Here is a 24,603-nt window from a genome sequence, read left to right on the forward strand (position 1 = left end):
ACAAAAAAAAAAAAAAAAAAGGTAAGTCTACAAAGGAGTAGATAGGATAAGGCATGAAACACTGCTGCAAAGCTGTCGGGTGCTTTAGTAATCACATTTCTGTTCATATTTTGGGGGGCACTAGTCCTGGGGCTTGAACTTAGGGCCTCGGCACTGTCACTGAGCTTTTTTTTGCTCAAGGCTAGCACTCTACCACTTGAGCCATAGCACCACTTCTGGCTTTTTCTGTTTATGTGGTACTGAGGAATCGAACCCAGAGATTCCTGTATGCTAGGGAAGCACTCTACCTCTAAGCCACATTCCCAACCCTTGGTTTTTTTTTTTTTTGTTCGGTCATGGGGCTTGAACTCTGGGCCTTGAGCGCTGTCCCTCAGCAATTCAGCTCAAGGTGAGCGCTCTACCTCTTGAGCTACAGTGCCACTTCCGGTTTTCTAGTGGTTTATTAGAGATAGGAGTCTCACGGTCTTTCCTGCCTGGGCTAGCTTTGAACCGAGATCCTCAGATCTCAGCCTCCTGAGTAGCTAGGATTACAGGTGTGAGCCACTGGTGCCCAGCTTCTTCACATTTCTTATATAGCTGCAGACCCTTAGTCCACATATTTCCCCATTTCTAGTCCTCAAAGTACAGAGAGCATAAACAACATGGAACACTAGGTGAGACTGACTCACTAATCCATGTTATACTGAACATCCTGGGGGAAAGGAACAAGAGTATGAAGGAGAAAGGAGACCAGATAAGGCTACAACGGTATGCTAGCTTTGAGCAAAAGAAGCTCAAGGACAGTGCCCAGGCCCTGAGTTCAAGCCCACAATTGACCAAAAAAAAAAAAAAAAGACAGAAAGAAATGTACTTATCTGACTCATGAAATGGTAACCCCTCTGTATAATACCTTTATAATAACACCAATATAGCCGGGCGCTGGTGGCTCACGCCTGTAATCCTAGCTACTCAGGAGGCTGAGATCTGAGGATCGCGGTTCAAAGCCAGCCCGGGCAGGAAAGACCGTGAGACTCCTATCTCCAATAAACCACCAGGAAAACGGAAGTGGCGCTGTAGCTCAAGTGGTAGAGCGCTCGCCTTGAGCTGAAGAGCTGAGGGACAGCGCCCAGGCCCAGAGTTCAAGCCCCACGACCGACAAAAAAAAAAAACACACCAATATTTAAAAAAAGAAAAGGCGGGGCTGGGAAGGTGGCTCAGTGGTAGAGTGCTTGTCTTGCATGTCTGAGGCCCTGGGTTCGATTCCTCAGCACCACATAAGCAGAAAAAAGCCGGAAGTGGCGCTGTGGCTCAAGTGGTAGAGTGCTAGCCTTGAGCTGAAGAGCTGAGGGACAGCGCCCAGGCCCAGAGTTCAGACCCCACGACCGGACCCCCCCAAAAAAAAGGCTCTGAAGATAGGGATACAGCTAAAAGCAGAATGTGGGTGAGGCTTTGGGATAGCTCTCCAGCACAGGGGGAAAAAGTTTAGCCCTTATTCCAATGGCAATATTTGAGCTGAGACCTCCCCACTCCAAAAAATATATGTGTGTGTAATTTTTTTGTTTGTTGTTGTTTTGGGACAAAATCTTCCTATGTAACCTGGGAAGACATTTGTGATCCTCGTGCTTCAATTTCCAGAGTACTGGGATTAAGATATACATTTCAGCTGGGCACTGGTAGCTCATGCCTGCAATCCTAGCAATTCAGGGGGCTGAGATCTGAGGATTGCAGTTCCAAACCAGCCCAGGCAGGAAAGTCCTTGAGACTTTTATCTCTGATTAACCACCAGAAAACCAGAAGTGGTGCTCTATAGCTCAAAGTAGTAGAGTGCTAGCCTTGAACAAAAGAACTCAGGAAAGTGCCCAAGCCCTGAGTCCAAGCCCATGACCGACAAAAAAAAAAAAGACATATATTTCTTAGTTGAGTGCAGGTAACTCATGTCTATAATCCTACCTACTTATGAGTCTGAGATCTGAGGATTGCAGTTTGAAGCCAGCCAATGATGAGTATTTTCACTCTATGCAAATCTTTGACTCTTATCTTCAATTAACTAGCAAAAAACTGGAATTGAAGGCAGGTTAGAGCACCAGCTATTAGTGGAAAAGCTGACAGAGGGCATGAGACCGTGAGTTCAAGTATCAGCAGGAAAAGGAGGGGGAGGGCGGCGGACATTTCTTGATAGTCATGGTGGCTCACACTGGTAACTCCAGCAACTTAGGAGGTAGAGATCAGAGAACAGAAAGTCTGCAGTTTGAAGCCAACCTGAGCAAAAAGCTAGTAGACCCACACCCAACCAGTATACTGGGAATGGTAGTACATACTTGTTATCACATACAGAAATCATAAGTAGGAAGACTGTAATGCAGATTGGCTGGGGCAAAAATGAAAGACCCTTCTTGAAAAAATAAAACAAAAAGAGAGCTCTACCACTGGAGATCACCTGACTAACAAATACAAGGTCCTGAGTTAAAAAGATTAGCCACCATATAAGGGGGGCTCTGGTGGCTCATGCCTATAATCCTAGTTCAAAGCCAGCCCAGGCAGTAAAGTCCATGAGACTTTTTTGTTGTTGTTGTTCACCTTGGGGTTTAAACTCAGGTCCTGAGCACATCAGGGTAAACTATCTACTTACTAGTGCGGACATTTGGGCCCGTCTGTATCCAGCACTTTCTGTTTGACAGTCTACAACGCGCATGCAAATGTGTTTTGTCTCAATGTTTGTGTGTATGTATTCTGGAATTCTTTCTTTCTTTTTTTTTTTTTGGGGGGTCCGGCCATGGGGCCTGACCTCTGGGCCTGGGCGCTGTCCCTCAGCTCTTCAGCTCAAGGCTAGCACTCTACCACTTGAGCTACAGCACCACTTCCGGTTTTTTTTATGTGGTGCTGAGGAATTGAACCCAGGGCCTCGAGCATGCAAGGCAAGTGCTCTACCAGTGAGCCACCTTCCCAGCCCCTTCTGGAATTCTTGGAATGGTTCTCCTCTCAGATTCATCCTGATGCGAGAGCCTGGAAGAGACTGGCTAACACCCCCTTAATATCTGTTTCTCTCTAGTTCCTTCTTTTTTACTTATACTTTAAACTGACTCCCCTTTCTACCCTTCACTGCCACCTTCTCCACCCTCTCTGGATCCAGAAGTAGAGAGGGTGTTGGGGGTGAGAAACCTGGAGGATCTAACAATAACTTAAAAGGGCCGGCAGGGCCGGGCGCTGGTGGCTCACGCCTGTAATCCTAGCTACTCAGGAGGCTGAGATCTGAGGATCACGGTTCAAAGCCAGCCCGGGCAGGAAAGACTGTGAGACTCCTATCTCCGATAAACCACCAGAAAACCGGAAGTGGCGCTGTAGCTCAAGTGGTAGAGCGCTCGCCTTGAGCTGAAGAGCTGAGGGACAGCGCCCAGGCCCAGGGTTCAAGCCCCACGACCGACAAAAAAAAAAAAAAAAAAAAAAAAAAAAAAGGGCCGGCAGGGAAAACTTGCAGCTGGATGAAACTGCCACTGACCAGCTGCAAGTGACACCTGAAAGATCTTAGCCTTGGGTCTTGGCCCAGGCGGTCTGAGTATGGGGGAGAACCTGTCAGTCTGAGGGGACGGCCACTAGGGACTTCTTTCTCTTGCCCCAAGATGACTGGGAATTCTCCTCCTTAAAAGGCCCCTGGGTCAACGTTTACAGGAATCTAAAAAAAAAAATCCTCCGGAGGTGAGTAGAGGGGGTTCGAGTCCCCTGATAAGTGGATTTGAGTCCCACTCGTGAATGGTGGTGAGATGTTGCCCCATTCACTGAGACCTGATATTGTCTTTGTGGCCACTTGTTTGTCTTGTTTACTCCGGTGTGTTTTCTGTTCTATGTTTTCTGAGGTAGGGATAAACTGGGGGCCCATTAGCCCCCAACTCAGCCTTTGGTTGTTGTCTTGTCTAGTTCTGTTTTGGTACCAGTTTTAAATGTACGTACAACTGATTTTGATTTGGGCATACTTCAAGATCTGTGTGTGTTTTGTATGTGTTTGTGAACATGTTCAAGATAAGAATTGTCAACATGCTGTAACAATTGGATGAGTTTAAGTTTAAAATTCAAAAGGTTATGAGGTTGGACATTACCAAAAATTTTAAAGAATTTTCACGTTGTTTTAAATGACTTTTTAAGGATTCTTTTTTTTTTTTTTTTTTGGGGGGGGGTGTCTGGTCGTGGGGCCTGAACTCTGAGCCTGGGCACTGTCCCTCAGCTCTTCAGCTCAACGCTAGCACTCTACCACTTGAGCCACAACGCCACTTCCAGCTTTTTTTCTTTTTGCTTATGTGGTGCTGAGGAATCGAACCCAGGGCCTCAGGCATGCAAAGCAAGTGCTCTACCACTGAGCCACCTTCCCAGCCCCATTTTTAAGGATTCTTTAACTTAAAAAATTAAAAAATCTGGTATTTTAAAATACATAAGACTGTTTACACTGTAATCAAGTTATCTGGCTTAACAAAAATGCATTGGCTGTTTAAAATTTAGTTCCCTTGGCTAAAATTTGGGGATAAGTATTAGAAGTTTAAATATAAAAGTTTGTTTAACACTGTCAAAGACATTACCTGTTCTGCCTGTCTAAAACTGTGTACTTTCATTCAAAAACCAAGAGATAAGAAAAGGAAAAAACTTAAAAGCCAACAAAAGACCTATCTTTAGGGGTAAGGGATAAACAGACAAAAGTGCAGTTCAGCTGGCCATACATGGTGTGACAGGCCATGGGAGGAGTCCACGCATGGTAAAAGGGGGCAAGCTGGCACAAACGCAGTTTATCTAACTCTAAAGAGTTGTATTGGGTGCGTGCCCATTCTATAGGAGGGGCCAAGTGGCCCCTCTGTCCTTTGTTCTGTCCTTTTCTCTACAGATAAATACTAGAAACATGATGGTAAAAATTAGTGATGTGATGATCTGATTAGTATTGCTAAAACTGCCCCTTGGACTTAAAAAGAGGGTTAAAAAATATATTTGTAGGGACTGGGAAGGTGGCTCAGTGGTAGAGTGCTTGCCTTGCATGCATGAGGCCCTGGGCTCAGTTCCTCAGCACCACATAAGCAGAAAAAAAAAGCCGGAAGTGGTGCTATGGCTCAAGTGGTAGTGTGCTAGACTTGAGCTACAGAGCTGAGGGACAGCGCCCAGGCCCAGAGTTCAGGCCCCACGACCGGACCCAAAAAAAAATAAAAATAAAAAAATAAAATATATATATATATATATATATATATATATATATATTTGTATAATGTGACTTACTTTCAGTGATGTTCTACAATTAAGATATGTTTTTAAAAGTCATATAGGTGTTAAGTCTAGCTTCTTGGTACAGTGATGGTGATTGTAATTCTTACATTAAGGAAAAATTGTCATTTGAATTTAAAAGTTTTAATGTGTATGTTTTAAAACAAGCAGTCAAGAGACAATGAGTGACACTTGACCTCAAGATTTTAAGGGATCTTTTTTTTTAATGCAACTAAAAACTAAAATATAAAATAATAAAAAAGATTAATAGGAGACATTTATTCCAGTGAGGAAAAGACACTCCTGGGACAAGAGCAATGGAGGAGCATCCAGAGGCAGTAAGCCACTGCTTGGATGGCAAAAATGTCAGATCCTAGAATCATTTGTGCGGGGCCCTTCAAAAACTGGTCAAAGCCAGGAGGTCATGGGAAAATAGTTTGTAAGCATGCCTAATATCCATGACTATCTACCTTGTAGGGACAGGAACTTGTCAGTAATCTGTGATAGTACTAAAAAGCTAAAGTTATAAAATGTGGGGGATGGTTTAAATCCTAACCCCTGTATGTGCCAAAAGCCCTAATTGGCAGTAACTTTTGAGCTAACTCAAGCTACATAAAATTTATCTGTTCAAGAAAAAAGTTTGTGGGCTGGGAAGGTGGCTCAGAGGTAGAGCGCTTGCCTTGCAGGCCTAAGGCCCTGGGTTCGATTCCTCAGCACCACATAAGCAAAAAGAAAAAAGCTGGAAGTGGTGCTGTGGCTCAAGTGGTAGAGCGCTAGCCTTGAGCTGAAGAGCTGAAGGACAGCGCCCAGGCCCAGAGTTCAGGCCCCACAACCGGACCCCCCCCCAAAAAAAAAAAAAAAGTTTGTAAACCTGAGAGTGTATTTCTATTAACATCTGTCTAAAGGCCTTCACAGGTGACTTAGGCATTGTTAGGGTCACTAGAGGTCACATTCCTAAAGATGCTTTTACAAACCAGAGTGCTAAACAAGCTACACTGCTGTAACAGGGAAAAATGTCTGTGCATTTGTCAAAAGTTAAAATATTGTTCTTAATGACATCTAACCCTGGTAACCTCTTTGTAAAATAGACTAAGGTTATAGGTTCCTGGCTAGGTAGGATTAACACCCCTGAGTCAGCTTGAAGAAGTTACAGAAGATAAATCTTTGCCCATCATCCCCTTTTTAGAACAAGGGACCAGAGTCATTAAACAAAAAAAAAGTGACAAAATAGACAGGAAAATAGTAGTACAGGCCTGAGCCCTCTATATCTGCCTAGAAAATCAGCTTTATTAAAAGAACTATCTAGTTAAAAAAGTTGTCATCTTGGTAAATTGTCCTGGGCTACCGTCTAAATAGTCTTAAAAACTAGTGGGGCCACAGCCTGCCAAACCTATGTATTACTTGTATCCTTAACCAGTCTGTATAGAAATTTATAGCTCAGCACGAGGTGTGACAGTCCCTTGGAGCCACTGAGAGACCCTGCTGCTGCTGCTGCTACAGCCTGACAGTCACCTGGAGAAAATCTACATCTTTACCCTGACCACCTCCACTGTGAAAAAAGTAGACTAAACTCCTGCCTGATTCCATCTTTTGGATGGCTTCGCTTTGTCCATGTTACCATATATCTACTCTAATTTTATTATGGCTACTCTTCTTGCCAGGGAGACTATCAAACATTGTATTGCTCATTCCCTACACTGCTTTGCCACTATAGGACTTCCTAAATATATTAAAACTGATAATGGTCCAGGATATGTCTGACAAGCTTTTCAAATTTTTTGTAAATCTTACCAGATTGTTCACTCTACAGGTATTCAGTATAATCCTCAAGGACAAGAAATTGTTAAGCAAGCCAACGGGCTGTTAAAACACCAAATTTTTTAATTAAAAGGGGGGAATTATACCCCTTCTCTCCTGTTAATATTCTTCTCACGCTTTATTTGTACTAAATTTTTTTAAGTTTAGATTGTAATGGCCTTTCCACAGCACAGCGGTTTTGGGAAAAAAGAGAACAAAGAGCTTTTGCCCAAGTTAAGTGGAAGGATCCTTTAACAGGTGATTGGCACAGGCCTAATCTGGTTTTAACATGGGATCGAGGACATGTTTGTGTTTTTTCGCAGGAAGAAAATAAATCTTGCTGGTTGCCTGAGCATTAAGTTAGGATTGTGGAGGCTCATTCAGATGACACAAACCCTGATACATTGGTCTTACGTGCCGGATCCCCCGACTGTGCACCCTACAACTTGGGAGGGAGTTAAAGTACTCATTCACGTCAATAGATCAGCATACAGTACAACCCTCCATCCCTTCATCCAGCACACCAAGATGGGAGATATCTCAGCTTCAGGCATTGGAACTCCTTTATGCTTTACCACCAGCTCTAAAGGCTCCATTCCAGTCTGTATTATAATGCTATCCATGACTCATAAAATTTGGATCCCGGACAAAAATCAAATGTACAATATGCAGATATCCTTGCCAACTGGGCATCCAGTTTATGCAAATTCTACTCCATCCTGTATGATACCCCATTACATTAATTCTTCACAAATAGTAGAATCTACAGGACAGCCTCATCCAATAAGGTACAGGCATGTACAGCCATTTGTTACCAATATTTCTGGAACTAACTCAATTAATGGACTGGTCTGGAGCTAATCTTACTAATAAGTACAATCTTGGACTGTGGTGGATGAATGGGCATCCTCAACATAATGTTTGGATGCTGGTGGCTGCACTCAACAACATAACCTGGCCCAATTCATCCTTTTAAAAAAAAATTATGAGTTATATATCACCACCCTATGTCATTATGTATGGACCGTTTAATATTTCTGTAGGAGCTAATTATTTTTTTTAATGCTACCTGCTCTAATTGTTCTTTTACTAATTGCTTGCATAGCGACATAACTAAATCCATACTTATTGTTAGACAACCACCTTTTGTTATGCTTCCTGTAAATATTTCTAAAACTTGGTATAAAGATTCTGGCATTCAGGTGCTAAAACAATTAAAAGAACTGATGTGCCCTCGTCGATTTGTTGGGTTACTTGTAGCTGATGTTTTGGCCTTTATTTCGTTAGCTGCCTCTGCAGCGGCAGCTGCTGTGGCGCTAACACAAAAAGTACAAACTGCCCATTATCTTAATCAGCTTGCTCATAATACTACACAGGCTCTACACTTTCAAGGCCAGGTTGATGACAAGGTAAAACAAAAACTAGAAGCATTGTATGTGTCAGTATTATCTTTATGAAAACAAGTCCGTGCTCTGCAAACTTTACAGCGAATGCGCTGTCATGCCAGCCTTGATTTTTTTTTTGTGATCCCCTCATATATATAATGAATCAAATTACTCATGGGAAAAAGTTGTAGCACATCTCAGTGGTATTTGGCACCATAAAAAACTATCTTTAGATCTTTTTCAACTCCACAGACAAATAGCCAGATTAAAATAAGCCCTGCCTCTGGACTCTAAAGTGGCAAAAACTGCTAAAAAACTGTTTAAACAATTTCAGTGCTATATCCCTTCCCTGACTTATGTTAAAGGATTGCTAATGTCATTGCTTGGCCTGGGAATGTTTTTGCTGATGGTTTTTCTATGCCTTCCTTGTATTATACATGTACTGCAAAACTCTCTTATGAGTTTAGCCAGCCAGCTACATATAAAAAAATTCCCCCCAAGAGGAACTGCAGCCAGAGACAGGTAAGAGGGGGTGCCAGTCTGACCAAACTAAGACAGGGCCTTCAGCTTCGCTCTAAAAAAGTTCCCGATGATGGGTAATACAGACAAGACTACCCACCCAACCTAAGACAGGTGGGTTCACTTCTTTAGACAAAGATGGGGGAGATGTTGGGAGCCGACAGTAAAGTTTAAAGGTCATCTTGACCCCTGTGTTCATTTAAAGGCACGTACAAGAAACTGGCTTACTTAAAAAACACCAGGTTAGGGCTTGGAAGGTGGCTCAGTGGGAGAGTGCTTGCCTTGCATGCCTGAGGCCCTGGGTTCAATTCCTCAGTACCACATAAGCAAAAAGAAAAAAGCCAAAAGTGTAGATGTGGCTCAAGTGGTAGAGCGCTAGCCTTCGGCTGAAGAGCTGAGGGACAGCGCCCAGACCGAGTTCAGGCCCCACGACCGGACCCCCCCCCCCCAAAAAAAAAAAAAACCACCAAGTACCCGAGATTGCTTTGCTATGTCTGCAGTTTGTTTTCCTTTTTACCAGCTGACCGTGTCTTGTTTTTACTGCACTCTGTTTTTACTAAAATTTTCTTGTTTTTCTGGACTATTGTAACCTTATGTTACCTCTTGACTTCTAATAGTATATATTAGGGAAAGTTAAAAGTAAACAGGGCTGCAGTCTTGAGCTGCAAACCTCTCCATCCCATCCTTTGTCTTATATCTTTTTCCCCATCCTCACCCCCTAAATCAGGATTCCCTTTAGGCTCCGGCAGTGACTCAAGTGGTAGAGTGCTCTCCTTGAGCTGAAGAGCTAAGGGACAGCGACCAGACTCTGAGTTCAAGGCCCACGACCTACCCCCCCCCCCCCAAAAAAAAAGAAAAAAGAAAAACTATGCTGGGCTGGAAATGTGGCTTAGTGGTAGAGTACTTGCGTAGCATACATGAAAACCCTGGGTTCGATTCCTCAGTACCACATAAACAGAAAAAGCCAGGCCAGGCGCTGGTGGCTCATGCCTGTAATCCTAGCTACTCAGGAGGCTGAGATCTGAGGATCATGGTTCAAAGCCAGCCAAGGCAGGAAAATCCGTGAGACTCTTATCTCCAATAAACCACTAGAAAACCAGAAGTGGCACTGTGGCTCAAACGGTAGAGCACTCGCCTTGAGCTGAAGAGTACAGGGACAGTGCCCAAGCCTAGAGTTCAAGCTCCATGACAAAAAATAAATAAATAAATAAATAAATAAATAAATAAAAGCCAGAAGTGGTGCTGTAGCTCAAGTGCTAGAGTTCTAGCCTTGAGCAAAAAAGCTCAGGAGCAAAAAAAAAAGCTCAAGGACAATGCTCAGATACTATGTTCAAGTCACAGGATTGGCAAAAAAAAAAAAAGAATAAAAATTTAAAAATACATGCTTTTGGAAATATGGCAGAGGAGGTGAATATATACTGTGTACATGTAGGGAAATATCACAGTGAAACTTCCTTATTACAAATATATGTTATCTCAAAAATTACAAAAAAATGAACCAAATATATTCTTGTCTCCTCACTTTGGTTGCTGATTTTGTTATTCAAACTGTGATTACTGCTACTGTGCACTTAGAACCTGCTTTGGTGAGTGGGCAAGGGCATCTTTTGCTTTCTAAAAACACCAGAAGCTAAGTTCAGAATAGGTCTACATGATATTACATGTGTAGAAGCATTTTCATAGAACCTACCTCTTTGCCTTTTGTGGCACCTCCTTCTGTCCATTCCACTGAAACAGAAGCAGCCTCCAAATTCACAGTGCTTATGTTGGCACTGTGAATTAAGCCTATGTAGGAAAAAACAAAACAAAAAAGGGTTTTATCTAGCTATCAATTTCCCTTTGGGTTCCCACAGAGATTCTCCATGTGGAGCTTACCTGGGAGGGACAGTTAATTATTTTTTTTTTCCTTTCCTTTTTTTTTTTTTTTAACGAAACAAAAACAGAGAGTCTAAGAGACACAATAGACCAGTGGGTCTTCACCCTTTTAGAGTATTTTACAATGAGGTGGGTTGGAAAACGTTCTTAAAACCCAGCTACATGAGGTAAGGACTTCTCCCTACTGAAGAGTCTTGCCAGACGTCGGTGGATCATGTCTGTAATCCTAGCTACTTAGGAGACTGAGATTTGAGGATTGCAGTTCAAAGCCAGCTTGAGCAGTAAAGTCCATGAGAGTTTTTAATTTTTTTTTTATTGTGAAAATACCGTACAGAGGAGTTACAATTACATGGGCAAGATAACGAGTACATTTCTTATCAGGCATTGTTGCCTCCTCTTTGTTTCCCCTTCCCATCCCTTCCCATACTCACCCTCCCCCCACCCCCATGAGAGCTTTTAATCTACATTTAACCACCACAAAGCCGGTAGTGGAGCAGTGGCTCCCGTGGTAAAGCACTAGCCTTGAACAATAAAGCTAAGGAATAGAGTAAGGGCCTAGGAGGCCGAGGGTCCCCAGACGCACAGTGGTGTGGGGGAATTTGGGAAATCAATCTACACGCCCCAATTTCAGCGAGAAAGCCTTCCCTGTCGGAGGACAGGAAAGGGACCCCCGCCCCCAATCGGAGCAGTTCTGCCACAGAGTAGGGGAAGACGGACTGTCAGTGCAGCCACCCGGACGGTGTGTTTACACGCGCGCGGCCCGCGCGGGCGGGGGAACCCCCAAGCCTAGCCCCTGGCCGTGCCGTTCAGGGGCGGGGCAGCCAGCTCCCAAGTCCTAGGGCCCACGCGTCCCCCACCCCCGGCCTCGGGACCCGCCTCTCACCATTACTGCGTTGGATCTTGATGGCGAGACCAGGGAACAGGCGGGCCTGAAGCGTAGAGTCCATGGACATCCGGAAGCCTGCCAGGAAAAAAAACTCTTACCAGGGCGGAAAAACACACGACTCTGACAACCAAGCCGTCTCAGCGCCGCGTAAACCGCCGCAGTTTAAATCCCGCGCGCCAGCGTCCCTGGCAACGTCATCACGCTAGCGTGGGCCTCACTTGCGTCAGTCAGCAGCGCCCTGCGGAGCCTTGTGGGTGATGTAGTCTCTGGCCCAGCTCCTGGCACCGCCCACCTATTTGGCCACACGCCTGAGCACCCAATCAGCCTGTATCGGTTCTTGTTTTTGTTTTTTTTGTCGTTCTTGGGGCTTGAACTCTGGGCCCAGTCACTGTCGCTCTTTCGCTCCAGGATAGCTGTCTACCACTTTGAGCCTCAGTGCCACTTCCAGTTTTCTTATGGTTAATTGTATCTTTCCTGGCTTTGAACCGCGATCCTCAGATCTTAGCCTCCTGAGTAGCTAGGATTACAGGTGCGTGGCCTGTTCTTGTTCCATTTTTCTGTTTGTTGGTCGTGGGGCTTGAACTCTGGGCCTGAGTGCTGTCCTTGCGCTCTTCAGCTCAAGGCCAGCGCTCTACCGCTTGAGCCACAGGGCCAGTTTTCCAGTGGTTTGTTGGAGATAAGAGACTCACGGAGTTTCCTGCTCAGGTTGGCTTTGGACCGCGATGCTCAGATCTCAGCCTCCTTAGTAGCTAGGATTACAGGCGTGAGCCCCGGCGCCTGGCTGTTCTTGTTCTTTTTGCTTATGTGGTGCTGAGGAATCGAACCCAGGGCCTCAGGCATGCAAGGCAAGCGCTCTACCACTGAGCCACCTTCCCAGCCCCATGGCTGTTCTTGTTCTTGATACCCAGTCCAGCTTCAGTGACTAGATTCCTGAAACTTGAGTGTGTGTGTGTGTGTGTGTGTGTGTGTGTGTGTGTGTGTGTGTGTGTGTGTATGTGTGTGTGTGTGTGTGTGTGTGTGTGTGTGTGTGTGTACTGGTCCTGAGGTTTGAATTCAGGACCTGGGCTCTGTGGCTTAGCTTTTTTGCTCAAGGCTGGCACTCTACCACTTATGCCACAACTCTATTTCTGTCTTTTTGCTGGTTGGTTGTATATAAACATCTCATGGACTTCGCTGCCCAGACTGCCTCCGAATCGTGATCCTCAGTTCTCAGCCTGAAAAAGTAGCTAGGATCACAGCCATGAGCCACAGAATCTAGCTTGGAAATCTAGTCACTTAGCCAAATGAGTTTTTACTTGAAACTGGGTCTTGCTGTGCTGCCCAGGCTGGTCTCTAACTTCTGAGCTGAAGAGATCCTCTGACTTCTGCCTCCTAGAACCACAGCATGGGCCACTGTACCCAGCTCAATGACATTCCTTAAACTAGTAGTGCACAGTGGAACACAACTGTGATTCCAGCCCACAAGAAGCAGAGGCAGGAAGATTATGAATTTGAATCCAGCCTCAGCTACAAGGTGAGTTGAAGAACAGTCTAGGTTACCTAGAAAGACCCTGTCTTCGGGCTAGGAAGTTGGCTCAGTGGTAGAGCGCTTGCCTTGCATGCCTGAGGCCCTGGGTTCGATTCCTCAACACCACATAAGCAAAAAGAAAAAGCCGGAAGAGGCGCTGTGGCTCAAGTGGTAGAGCACTAGCCTTGAGCTGAAGAGCTGAGGGACAGTGCCCAGGCCCAGAGTAAAAGCCCCACGACTGGACCCAAAAAAAAAAAAAAAGAAAGAAAGAAAGAAAGAAAGACCGTGTCTTGGAAAAAAAAAAATCCTTCAACTAAATTTGTTGTAATTGCCGGGAGCTGGTGGCTCACGCCTGTAATCCTAGCTACTCAGGAGGCTGAGATCATGAGGATCATGGTTCAAAGCCAGCCGGGGCAGGTTTATCTCCAATAAACCACCAGAAAACTGGAAGTGGTGCTGTAGCTCAAATGGTAGAGCGCTTGCCTTGAGCTGAAGAGCTGAGGGACAGCGCCTAGGCCCAGAGTTCAAGCCCCAGGACCGACAAAAAAAAAAAAAAAGTAAATTTGTTGTAATTTTTGTATTTATTTATTTAGAGACAGTCTCCATATGGACATGTAGTCCATACAAAAAATTATGCTGGGGCTGAGAATGTGGTTTAGTGGTAGAGTACTTGCCTAGCATGTATGAGGCCCTGGGTTTGATTTCTCTATACTACATAAAAAAATAATAAAATTATTTTTTAAAAAAGGTTATGCTGTGAGCCTTGAGCTGAATTGCTCAGGGACAGCTCCCAGGCCTAGAGCTCAAGCCCCATGACTGACACACACACAAAAAAGAGAGAGATCTTTCATGCGATTGTTTCTAACATATTTATAAGATTATGTCTTTGTTGCTTTGTATGTCCCTCCCCCATGGTATATCCCCTGCTTTCACTATATATGATGTTGGTATATGTGGAGGGGAAGGGAAAAAACAAAATCGTTAAAACAGGGATACAGGGGCTGGGAAGGTGGCTCAGTGGTAGAGCACTTGCCTTGCATGCTCGAGGCCCTGGGTTCGATTCCTCAGCACCACATAAGCAAAAAGAAAAAAGCCGGAAGTGGCACTGTGGCTCAAGTGGTAGAGTGCTAGCCTTGAGCTGAAGAGCTGAGGGACAGCGCCTAGGCCTAGAGTTCAGGCCCCACGACCGGACCCAAAAAACAAAAAAACAAAAAAAAAAAACAGGGATACAGGAAGACCCATTGCAACAATGAGATGTACGAGTAGTTATGTCAAAAAATGAACTTTAGGGCTGGGAAGGTGGCTCAGTGGTAGAGCGCTTGCCTTGCATGCCTGAGGCCCTGGGTTCAATTCCTCAGCACCACATAAGAAAAAAAAAATGAACTTTACAACTTTGGTGGGGGGGGGGATACGATGGGATGGAAAGGGGAAACAAAGGAGAAGGCTACAATGCTTGATAAGAAATGTACTCATGGGGCTGGGAAGATGGCTCAGTGGTAGAGTGCTTACCTTGCATGCATGAGGCCCTGGGTTTGATTCCTCAGCACCATATAAACAAAAAGAAAAAAGCCGGAAGTGGTGCTGTGGCTCAAGTGGTAGAGTGCTAGCCTTGAGCTGAAGAGCTGAGGGACAGCGCCCAGAACCAGAGTTCAGGCCCCATGACCAGACCCCCCCCCCAAAAAAAGAAATATACTCATTATAAAAAAAAACTTACCCATGTAATTGTAACCCCTCTATACAGTATTTTCACAATAAAGAAAAAATAAAAATAAAAAAAAAAAAAGGTTATGTTGACCTAGCCCTGTGTGATGACAATTAAATGTAGCTACAGAATGGAAGTCAAGCAGCTTTTTTTTTTTTTTCTTTAATTTTTTGGTGCCAGTACTGGGGCCTGGAAGCTGTTCATTAGCTATTTTGCTCAAGGTTGGTACTCTACCTCTTGAGGCACAGCTTTGCTTCTGGTTTTTTGGTGATTTATTGGAGGTAAGTAGGTAGGATTACAGGCATGAGTCACAGAGGTGGTATTATGGAATGCTTTCTTGGAGAGCAGCAGGCCTCCTAAATATTAGTACGTTAGCAGTGGCAACAAAACAAACCACAGGCATACAAAGTAATACTGGGCTCATAGGCAAGGTTTGGCTCAGTTTCCTGATTTCCTGTTGGTTCAGTTCTCACAAGGGCAAGAGAGGTTCTGTCTTGGCCAGAAGATGGAGGAAAAAGAAGATGGAGGAGGTGAATCAGTGGGATGATGGAACAAGGAGCACCTACATAAATGATCATCAATGATCATCATTGGAGTGGGGAGATTCCCACCTTAAATGTATACCACCGTCCCCCATCTTCCCATCCCTTCCAGGATATTATTTCTACTCATGGAGCTTCATTCTCTCCCTCTGTGCTGGCTTCCTTTCCATCAGCCTTTAAACATGTTAACCACGTTATTATTTCCTTATTTATGGTGAACACATGGCCTCTGGCTAAGTAAGCATTCCTTTATCAAATTTCTGGCTCCCTAGAGCTGGTCTTTCACTTTCAAGACAATTGTTGTTGTTGTTGTTGTTGTTGTTGTTGTTGTTGTTGGTGGTGGTGGTGGTGGTGGTGGTGGTGGTGTGTGTGTGTGTGTGTGTGTGTGTGTGTGTGTGTGTGTGTGTGTGTGTGTGTGTGTATGTGTGTGTGTGGTTTGCCCTCCTTTTCTATCTTCATGCTGGGGAAGGAACTCACAGCCTCAGGCATGCCAGGTAAGTGCATTACCACTGAGCCATATTTCCATAGCTAACTGACCTTTTTAAGAATTCCTGCCACATGGGCAGGGAATGTGGCTTAGTGGTAGAGTGCTTGCTTAGCATGCATGAAGCTCTCGGTTTGATTTCTCAGTACTACACACAGAGAAAAAGCTGAAAGTAGCAATGTGGCTCAAGTGGTAGTGTGGTAGCCTTGAGCAAAAGAAACTCAGAGACAGTACCTAGGTCCTGCGTTCAAGCCCCATGACTGGCAAAAGAAAAAAGAAAAAAAAAAACTCTTCTATAGTTGACCATCATGCTCCACCTCCACTTCCTCCCGTGTTACCACCCCAAGGCTGACCTTCCTTATCCTCACTCCATAGAAACAGCCTGGCAGAGGCCACCAATGACTTCCCTGTAGTGAATTCATGGACTCTGTGGTCCTTACCTCATTTGAACTCTCATTTACAATATTGACCACTCCTTTCACGTCTGCTGCCTTCCTAATTGCCTTCACATGCTCCACATATATTTGCTTTTGAAACAAGGCCTCGTCGTGTATGTACCTCAGGCTGGCCTGAGGGGAAAAAAAATTTTTTTTTTGGTTGGTCAGGTGGCTTGAACTCTGAGCTTGAGCACTGTCCCTGAGCTCTTTAGCTTAAGGCAAGGGCTCTACCACCTTGAGCCACAAGGCCACTTCCGGTTTTCTGGTGGGTTTATTGGAGATAAGAGTCTCACAGATTTTCCTGCCCAAGCTGGCTTTGAATCACTTTCCTCAGAGCTCATCCTCCTGAGTAGCTAGGATTACAGGAGTGAGCTACTGGCACCTAGGTTGGCCTGAGGAATTTACTATGCAGATAAACTCAAACTCTACCAGATTCTACTCAGACTTTGACATCTGACTCCCTTTGTGTCACTGCTTTGTAGGGACCTACCCTCAATTGTGTTTTTCCTCACTTTATATACTTTCCTAGGGCAATCCAGACCCCCCCCCCCAAATAAAGCATATTCTGAAATTAGGACTTTAACACATGAAATTTTTGGGAGGAAAAATAGGAAAACTTTACCCCTATGACCAGATGCTGCTACTTTGAAATACCCAATCTGAAAAGAACAAACAAACAAACAAACAAAACTTTACAAGAATCTGATAGTATTTTCCTTTAGAGCCTTTCAATTGCTCCCCATTGCTTCCAAAGTAAATCTGAGTTGGGGTAAATGTTAAGTGACTTTATATCTATACTGCCTTACATTTTGGGGATCCTTTAATGTTCACCCAATGTTCTTTTTTTTGGGGGGGGGGAGGAGGTCCTGTTGTGGGGCCTGAACTCTGGGCCTGGGCGCTGTCCCTCAGCTCTTCAGCTCAAGGCTAGCACTCTACCACTTGAGCCACAGTGCCACTTCCAGCTTTTTTCTTTTTGCTTATGTGGTGCTGAGGAATTGAACCCAGGGCCTCATGCATGCAAGGCAAGCGCTCTACCACTGAGCCACCTTCCCAGCCCCAACACCCAATGTTCTGTATCATACATTTCTCAGAAGGAGTGCTGAACAAATCTTTGTTAAATAAATGTACCTAGACAATTATATATATATATATATATATATATATATATATATATATATATGCTCTTTTGCTCAAGCTTACACTTGAGCCACAGCTACACTTGCGGCTTTTGAGTGGTTTATTGGAGATAAGAGTCTCTTGGACTTTCCTGCTGGCTTTGAACCGTGACCCTCAGATCTCAGCCTCCCGAGTAGTTAAGATTTCAAGTGTGAGCCTCTGGCTCTTGGATTCAAATTTTTTATTATTTATTTATACTAACGACGAAACCAAGAGTGAACGCTGTGCATGCTAAGCATGTGCTCTACCACTTAATTACATCCGAGTCTTTTCTGCAGTCTTTATTTATTTATTTTTTTGTAGGTCGTGAGGCCTGAACTCTGGGCCTGGGCGCTGTCCCTCAGCTCCTCAGCTCAAGGCTAGCACTCTACCCTTTGAGCCACAGCACCACTTCCGGTTTTCTGAGTGGTTTATTGGAGATTAGAGTCTCTGGGAGTTACCTTCGGGAGCTGGCTTTGAACCTCCGATCCTCAGATCTCAGCCTCCTGAGTGGCTAGGATTACAGGGGTGAGCCACCTACACCAGGCTTTCTGCAGTCTTAATTCTCCCTTCTATGTTGGACCAGGTATATTTCTGTAACTCTAGCTTCCTTTTCGCCCTCTAGTGGTGCCTCAACGCCTCGCGGGGGAAACAAATCGAACTATTTAAGGAATTTCCGGAAACGGGTGTGTGTGGTTACGTATGATAATTTACATACCCACAATGCATTGCACTCAGGACTTTGCTTAAATTAAAACATGATTCTTTTTCTTTTTAGATTTTTTTCCCCTTAAAATAAGAAAAAGTCACAGAATTATGTGACATAAGAGCAAAGGTCACCATCTATCTTGGGTAAATAATGACCGTTGGTGATGAAGGAGTTGCAGTTACCCGAGTGCTGGGTGATCAGACGTAACTGCATACTCTGGTTTCTCTTCAGATCGTATAAATCTTTCGCCTTTTACTAAAGATTTCCGTGGAGAGGAACAATTCTGAGTCTTAACCCAATTTTTTGAGGCCTTGCTCTTAGCAGGGCTAACAATCGCGTCTTAAAAACAGAAAGTTTAGTTGTGTTTTAAGTATTGCATATGTTTTGGGTCTGCTCGAGTATGAGTGGCTGTCTCTTCAAGTTTAGAGTCTGAACTTGCGAAGCATGCACGACTTCTTGGTCTGCTTTAGTTTTTGATTCGGCCCCGAAGTGCGCTGGTGGCTCACGCCTGTAATCCTAGCTACTCAGGAGGCTGAGATCTGAGGATCACGGTTCAAAGCCAGCCCGGGCAGGAGAGACCGTGAGACTCCTATCTCCAATAAACCACCAGGAAACCGGAAGTGGCGCTGTAGCTCAAGTGGTAGAGCGCTCGCCTTGAGCTGAAGAGCTGAGGGACAGTGCCCAGGCCCAGAGTTCAAGCCCCACGGCCGACAAAAACAAAAAAACTTCAAGCAAGCCGCTTGTCGGTCGTTTATGCATGTAGTCCTCGCTACTAAGGAAGCTGAGGTCTGAGGAACATGGTTCAAAGCCAGCCCAGGCAGGAAAGTCTGTTAAGATTCTTACCTCCAATCACCATCAGAAAGCCGGAAGTGGTGCTGTGGCTCAAGTGGTAAAATTCTAACCAGGAGCTGAAGAGCTGAGGGACAGCGCCCAGGCCAAAGAGTTCAAGTCCTATGACCAACAAAAAAGAAAAAGAGTTCAAACAGGCAGGTGGCCAGGTATCTGTAATCCTGGCTACAAGGCCGAGATCTGATGATCATGGTTTGAAGTTAGCCAGGCAGGAAAGTCATTGAGTCTTATCTCCAATTAACCACCAGAAAACCAGAAGTAGCACTGTAGCTCAACCTGATAGAACAGCACTAACTTGAGCAAAAAGCTGAAGTATAATTGGCCTCCTCCCCACCCCTGCCCGGGACTGCCTTTGAACCATGATCCTCAGATCTCAGCCTCCTGAGGAGCTAGGAATATAGGTGTGAGTCACCGGCACCTGGGTATAGTAGTGTCAGCATACAGTAATGATAACTGTACACTCATGTTTTAGGAAGTATTTTTATTATAAAGGTGATACACAGAGGGGAGTTACAGTTACATAAGTCAGGTAAATAGTACATTCCTTTTTTGAAAGTGTCACCCCTTCACTCACTCTCTCCCCACCCACAAGTTCTATAGCTCATTTTCAACATAGTGTTCAGTGAAGTACCATTGCTGCATTTATTCATCTTTTGTCCATTTCTGTGCTTCTCTTTATGCTGTCAAAGACATATAAATGAACAAATGGAAAAGGAAAGAAACAAAAAAGAAAAAAAATCTCTTGATTTCATTTCCTGGAGTTCATTTTGATAAGTATTATTTTGTGTGTGTGTGTGTGTGTGTGTGTGTGTGTGTGTGTGTGCGTGTCAGTTGTGGGGCCTGAACTCTGGACCTGGGTGCTGTCCCTCAACTCTTCAGCTCAAGGCTAGCACTCTACCACTTGAGCCACAGCGCCACTTCTGGCTTTTTCTGCTTATATGGTGCTGAGGAATCGAACCCAGGGCCTCATGCATGCAAGGCAAGCACTCTACCAGTGAGCCACCTTCCCAGCCTGAGACCTGTATAATTTATGTCCAGGTATTTTAGATGTAGCTTCTGCATATATGAAAAAACATGCGCTGTTTGTCTTTCTGAGCTTGGCTTACATCAATTAACATGATTTGTTCTAGGTCCATCCATTTCCCTGCAAATGACACAATATTCTTTCTAATGCCTGTGTAAAATTCCATTATGTATAGGGATCACATGTTTTGGATCCACTCATGCACTCATTTGGGCTGTTTCCACAACTTGAATAGTATGAATAGTGCAGCAATGAACATAGATATACAAGTGTCTTTATGTGCACACTCATGTTTATCATAACATGATTCACAATAGCCAAGCTATAGAGTCAACCTGATGAATGGATAAAGAAAATGGCATATTTTCAGCCACAAAATACTACATGAAGAACAATGAATTGGGGTTGGAGGTGTGGCTTACATGATAATGTACCTGCCTAGCAAGTGCAAGGCAAGGCCTGGAGTTCAAATGAATTAAGTCATTTGCAGGAAAGTGGATGGAACTGTAGATCATAATGCTAAGCAAAATAAGCCAGACTCAGCCAGGTGCTGTTGTCTCGTGCCTGTAATCCTAGCTGAGATCTGAGGATTCTAGTGCAAAGCCAGCCTGTGCAGAAAAGTCTGTGAGACTCTTCTCTGCAATTAACCCTCAGAAAACTGGAAGAGAGCTGTGGCTCAAAGTGGTAGAGCACTAGCCTGAGTGACAAGGCTCAGGGACAGCACCCTAGGATCTTAGTTCACACTCTTGGTACTGGAACAAAACAGACTCGGTGGATTAGTGTTTTGGAGTGGCTTGTGGGGGCCACCTGGGATTAGGCAGGCCCTATATTCAGGCCAGATGATGCCCTGAGCTTTCCAGGAGGCTAATTAGTGGCCCTCTCCTCCAGACCTGCGTTTTGGGAAGCAAAGGCATCCTCCTCCAATACATCGCTCCAGGGCTCATGTGATCTCCCTTCTCCACACCGTGCACAACAGACAGATGTTGAAACTGTTTATTGAAGTCTTCCCAGACAGCAGCTAACTCTCCCCCCACCCCCAACCTCCCACCCAGGAACCCGGGGGAGGTTCCCCATAAGGAAAGGCCTTGGCCTGGGTTTGACATAGGAACAATTACTCTTTTCATTCCATATCCTTCTTCACTTTCTCCTCTTCCTTTTCCTCCTCTTCTTCCTCCTTCTCTTCCTCCTCCTCCTCCACTTCTTCTTCTTCCTCCTCCTCCTCTTCTACCTTCCCTTCCTCTTCCTCTTCCATGGCTGTGATGTATTCCATCCGATTGGGATCATCAAGGTCGGGGAGAAAGGCGAAGTCGCGGCCCCTGGAGCCTCTGTGGAAGTGTAACGCTGCAGGCCCACAGCGGCGTGAGCTGGGGCGCTGGCCGGGCCCCGCACCCTGGCAGCCAGGGCTCCTCGCCCCCTGCTCACCTTTGGTAACATTGACCGTGTTGGCTGCCAAGATGTCCGCCTGGATGCTATCGATCTTCCTGTACAGGTCCTCAGCGCTTTCCTGAGGACGGGAGCGGGAGGGGCCGGCAGGGGTGAGGCAGGGCGGGGTGCACTCTGCCACTGGGGTTTGAGCAGGGGGGTGCTGCAGGCAAGGCTTCCTGGGGTGCAGCTCCCAGCCCGATTGCCAGGGTGCAAGAGCGGTTGTGGGGACCCGGAGAGCGCGGGCGGCCAGGCCGGTGCTGGGGGGGGGGTTGGGAGGGGGGGGAGGGGAGGTGGGGGAGGGGAGGTGTCCTTCTGCCCCCCGCCCCCCCCGCACCTGGGCTGAATCTAGGGGGCCGGGAGGGAGCACTCACGAGGAAAAGCTGGAAGAGCTCTTCCCCCATGGACTTGCGCACGTGCTCCTCCACCACCGGGAACATCTGCACGAAGACCTGCGCCCCCCCCCCCCCGTGTCCATGTCCATCGGTCCATCCGTCCGTCGGTCCGTGCGCGGACCGTGACCCTGGCCCCGCAGCCCTGCCCGCCCCCCCCCCCCGGCCCACCCCGCACCTCCAGCGTCAGGCTGGCCAGCCTCTGGCTGTTGCTGTGGTCCGTGTTGCCCATGGCGGCCAGCAGGCTGTGCACCACGCGCATGTGCAGCAGGTCCTCCGCGACGCTCAGGCTGCCGCGCGCCAGGACCCTGGCAGGGGGAGCGGGGCCAGGCCCCCGCCGGCTCGGGTCTCTGCCACGGCCGGCGGCTGGGGTGCCGGACCCACCTTCCCTGCCCGCTTACCCGATGGTCTTGGCGGCCGCAGCCTGCTGCAAGAATACTGGCAGGTGGGTGGTGAAGTCGAGAACCGAGGAATCTGGGGGTGTGGAGGGGGGGGAGGCAAGCGGCCTTGAGGCCCAGGGCCCCTTCCCCGGGCCCCGGCCGGACATCCGACCCGCCATCCTACCCGCGAGGATCTTGGAGTGCAGTTTGGACTTCTCCAAGGATGGTGTCAGCAGGGCCACTAGGCCCTTGAGCAGAGGGAAACGCACGTCGTAGTTGACCAGGTCCTTGATCAGCTCGATGGCTAGGAAAGAGCGGAGACGCTGGAGAGGCCGCGCCCCTGCGTGCGCCCCCCCCCCCCATCACCCTTCCCAACACCCAGCCGTGGGCAAGACCTGGGGAGGAGACAGCCTTTCCAGGCCTCCTGGAACATTGTGGAGGCCACATCCTTACAGAACCAGCCCCAAGGGAAGGGGAGGAGGAGAAAGGAGGAGGGGCTGGTGAGCCACTTCAGCAAGAAGGTTAGAGTAAAGGGTAGAGTAGAGGAGATTAGAATGGAGGAGGTTGGAGTAGAGGAGGTTAGAGTACAGGAGGTTGGAGTAGAGGAAGTTAGAGTACAGGGTAGAGTAGAGGAGGTTAGAGGAGAGGAGGTTAGAGTAGAGGAGGTTAGAGGAGAGGAGGTTAGAGTCTGGACATGGAGGACCCACTGGCCTTTATTTTATTTTTAATTTTTTTATTCTGTTGGTCATAGGGCTTGAACTTGGGGCCTGGGTGCTGTCCCTGAGCTCTTTTTGCTCAAGGCTAGCACTCTACCACTTGGAGCCACAGTACCACTTAATTGGAGATAAGAGTCTCACAGACTTTTCTGCTTAGGTTGGCTTTGAACTGAGATCCTCAGTTCTCAGCTTAGCGTTGTCAGCTCATTTTAGAGACTAAAAGTGTCACGCCTTTAGAGGGAAAAAGTTAATTTTTGTTGGTCATGGGGCTTGAACTCAGGGCCTGGGTGCTGTACGTGAGCTTTTTTGCTCAGAGCTAGCGCTTTACCACTTGGAGCCATAGTTCCACTTCCAGTTTCCTGGTGATTAATTAGCGATAAGAGTCTCATGGACCTTCCTAACCCTGGCTGGCATTGAACCGGGATCCTCAGATCTCAGCCTCCTCAGTAGCTAGGATTACAGGCATGAACCACCAGAGCCCAGAGGAAGAGTTAATTTAAACTCTGCCTGCACATGCAGCCAATTCCAAAGTGCTAAAAGTTCATGGCAATTCTTGTTCCTAGTCTGTCCCTGTTCTTTATATTTCCAGACAAGACTGCCACCTACTGGCCAGAGTTGAGAACTATGCTTACATTCAAGTTTGGTTCCTCTTCCAGCAGAGAGCTAGCAAGACTGATAAATTACACTCTTATAAAGAAGATCTCCAAATTAAGCATATTCCTGACCATTTATTTTCTACCTCTGACTCCTGTGCCTTCCATATCTCTTTCCCCATATCCTGTTCAAAGCCCAATGTTGAAACATTAAAAGTACCTTTTAAGCCAGGCCTGGTGGTTCAACCCTGTAATTCTAGTTAGTGGACAGGCAGAGATGGAGATGGGGTGAAGTAGGATGGGGGTTTTGAGGTCAGCCTATGCATAAAAGTTCAGGAGACTCCATCTCAACCAGCGACTGGGTGAGGTAGCGCATGCCTGTTATCACAGTTACAGGGGAAACACAATGACTGGGCACAGTGGTATGCGCCTGTCAACCCCAGCAACATGGGGAAGCACACGTAGGATCACAGCCCAGGCCGGCTTGGGTATGAAGTGAGACTCTACCTTAAAAATAACCATTGCACGGGGCTGGGAAGGTGGCTCAGTGGTAGAGCGCTTGCCTTGCATGCATGAGGCCCTGGGTTGGATTCCTCAGCACCACATAAGCAAAAAGAAAAAAGCTGGAACTGGCGCTGTGGCTCAAGTGGTAGAGCACTAGCCTTGAGCTGAAGAGCTGAGGGACAGCGCCCAGGCCCAGAGTTCAGGCCCCACTACCGGACCCCCCCCACCAAAAAAAAAACATTGCAGCTGGGCATCAGTGGCTCATGCCTATAATCGTAGTCAATTAGGAGGCTGAGATCTGAGGATGGATGTTCAAAGCCAGCCCGGGCAGGAACATTTGTGAAACTCTTTTATCTCCAATAAGCCACCAGAAAACCAGAAATGGCACTGTGGCTCAAGTGGTAGAGCACTTGCTTAAGCTGAAGAGCTGAGGGACAGCATCCAGGCCCAGAGTTCAAACCCCACAATTGACAAACAACAACAACAACAAAAGAGTGCAAAACGAGGCTGCAGG

General features: G+C 46.3%; 2 protein-coding genes and 1 non-coding gene across 5 annotated transcripts in view; 1 reads left to right on the top strand and 2 right to left on the bottom strand.

The window, feature by feature from the left end:
* The window catches only part of LOC138803417 (kinesin-like protein KIF2C), a 37,461-nt gene extending 25,657 nt beyond the window's left edge, over positions 1-11,804 (bottom strand). The window contains exons 1-2 of the mRNA XM_069987384.1: positions 11,671-11,804; positions 10,603-10,697 (exon numbers count right to left, since the gene is read on the bottom strand). Coding sequence (XP_069843485.1) covers positions 10,603-10,697; positions 11,671-11,740 — 165 coding nt within the window. The 5' untranslated portion in view covers positions 11,741-11,804. The remainder of the gene's footprint in view (positions 1-10,602; positions 10,698-11,670) is intronic.
* A 6,616-nt stretch (positions 11,805-18,420) lies between these two features.
* Positions 18,421-18,537, top strand: LOC138803556 (U5 spliceosomal RNA). Its single transcript, XR_011364967.1, has one exon. It is a non-coding gene; the product is annotated as a U5 spliceosomal RNA (small nuclear RNA).
* Positions 18,538-21,100: 2,563 nt separating this feature from the next.
* Positions 21,101-24,603, bottom strand: part of LOC138803419 (armadillo-like helical domain containing protein 1) — a 40,714-nt gene continuing 37,211 nt past the window's right edge. For 2 of the 3 annotated variants that reach the window (XM_069987391.1, XM_069987390.1), the window contains 6 exons: positions 22,461-22,580; positions 22,298-22,370; positions 22,075-22,204; positions 21,879-21,956; positions 21,505-21,586; positions 21,101-21,423 (listed from right to left, as the gene is read on the bottom strand). In XM_069987391.1, the coding sequence (XP_069843492.1) occupies positions 21,203-21,423; positions 21,505-21,586; positions 21,879-21,956; positions 22,075-22,204; positions 22,298-22,370; positions 22,461-22,580 (704 nt within the window). In that variant the 3' untranslated portion in view covers positions 21,101-21,202. The remainder of the gene's footprint in view (positions 21,424-21,504; positions 21,587-21,878; positions 21,957-22,074; positions 22,205-22,297; positions 22,371-22,460; positions 22,581-24,603) is intronic. The other variant, XM_069987392.1, reaches the window with a different exon arrangement.

The sequence above is a fragment of the Dipodomys merriami genome, unplaced genomic scaffold (assembly GCF_024711535.1).
Source record: "Dipodomys merriami isolate MVZ:Mamm:240054 unplaced genomic scaffold, mDipMer1.0.p SCAF_34, whole genome shotgun sequence".
NCBI classification, from domain to species: domain Eukaryota; kingdom Metazoa; phylum Chordata; class Mammalia; order Rodentia; family Heteromyidae; genus Dipodomys; species Dipodomys merriami.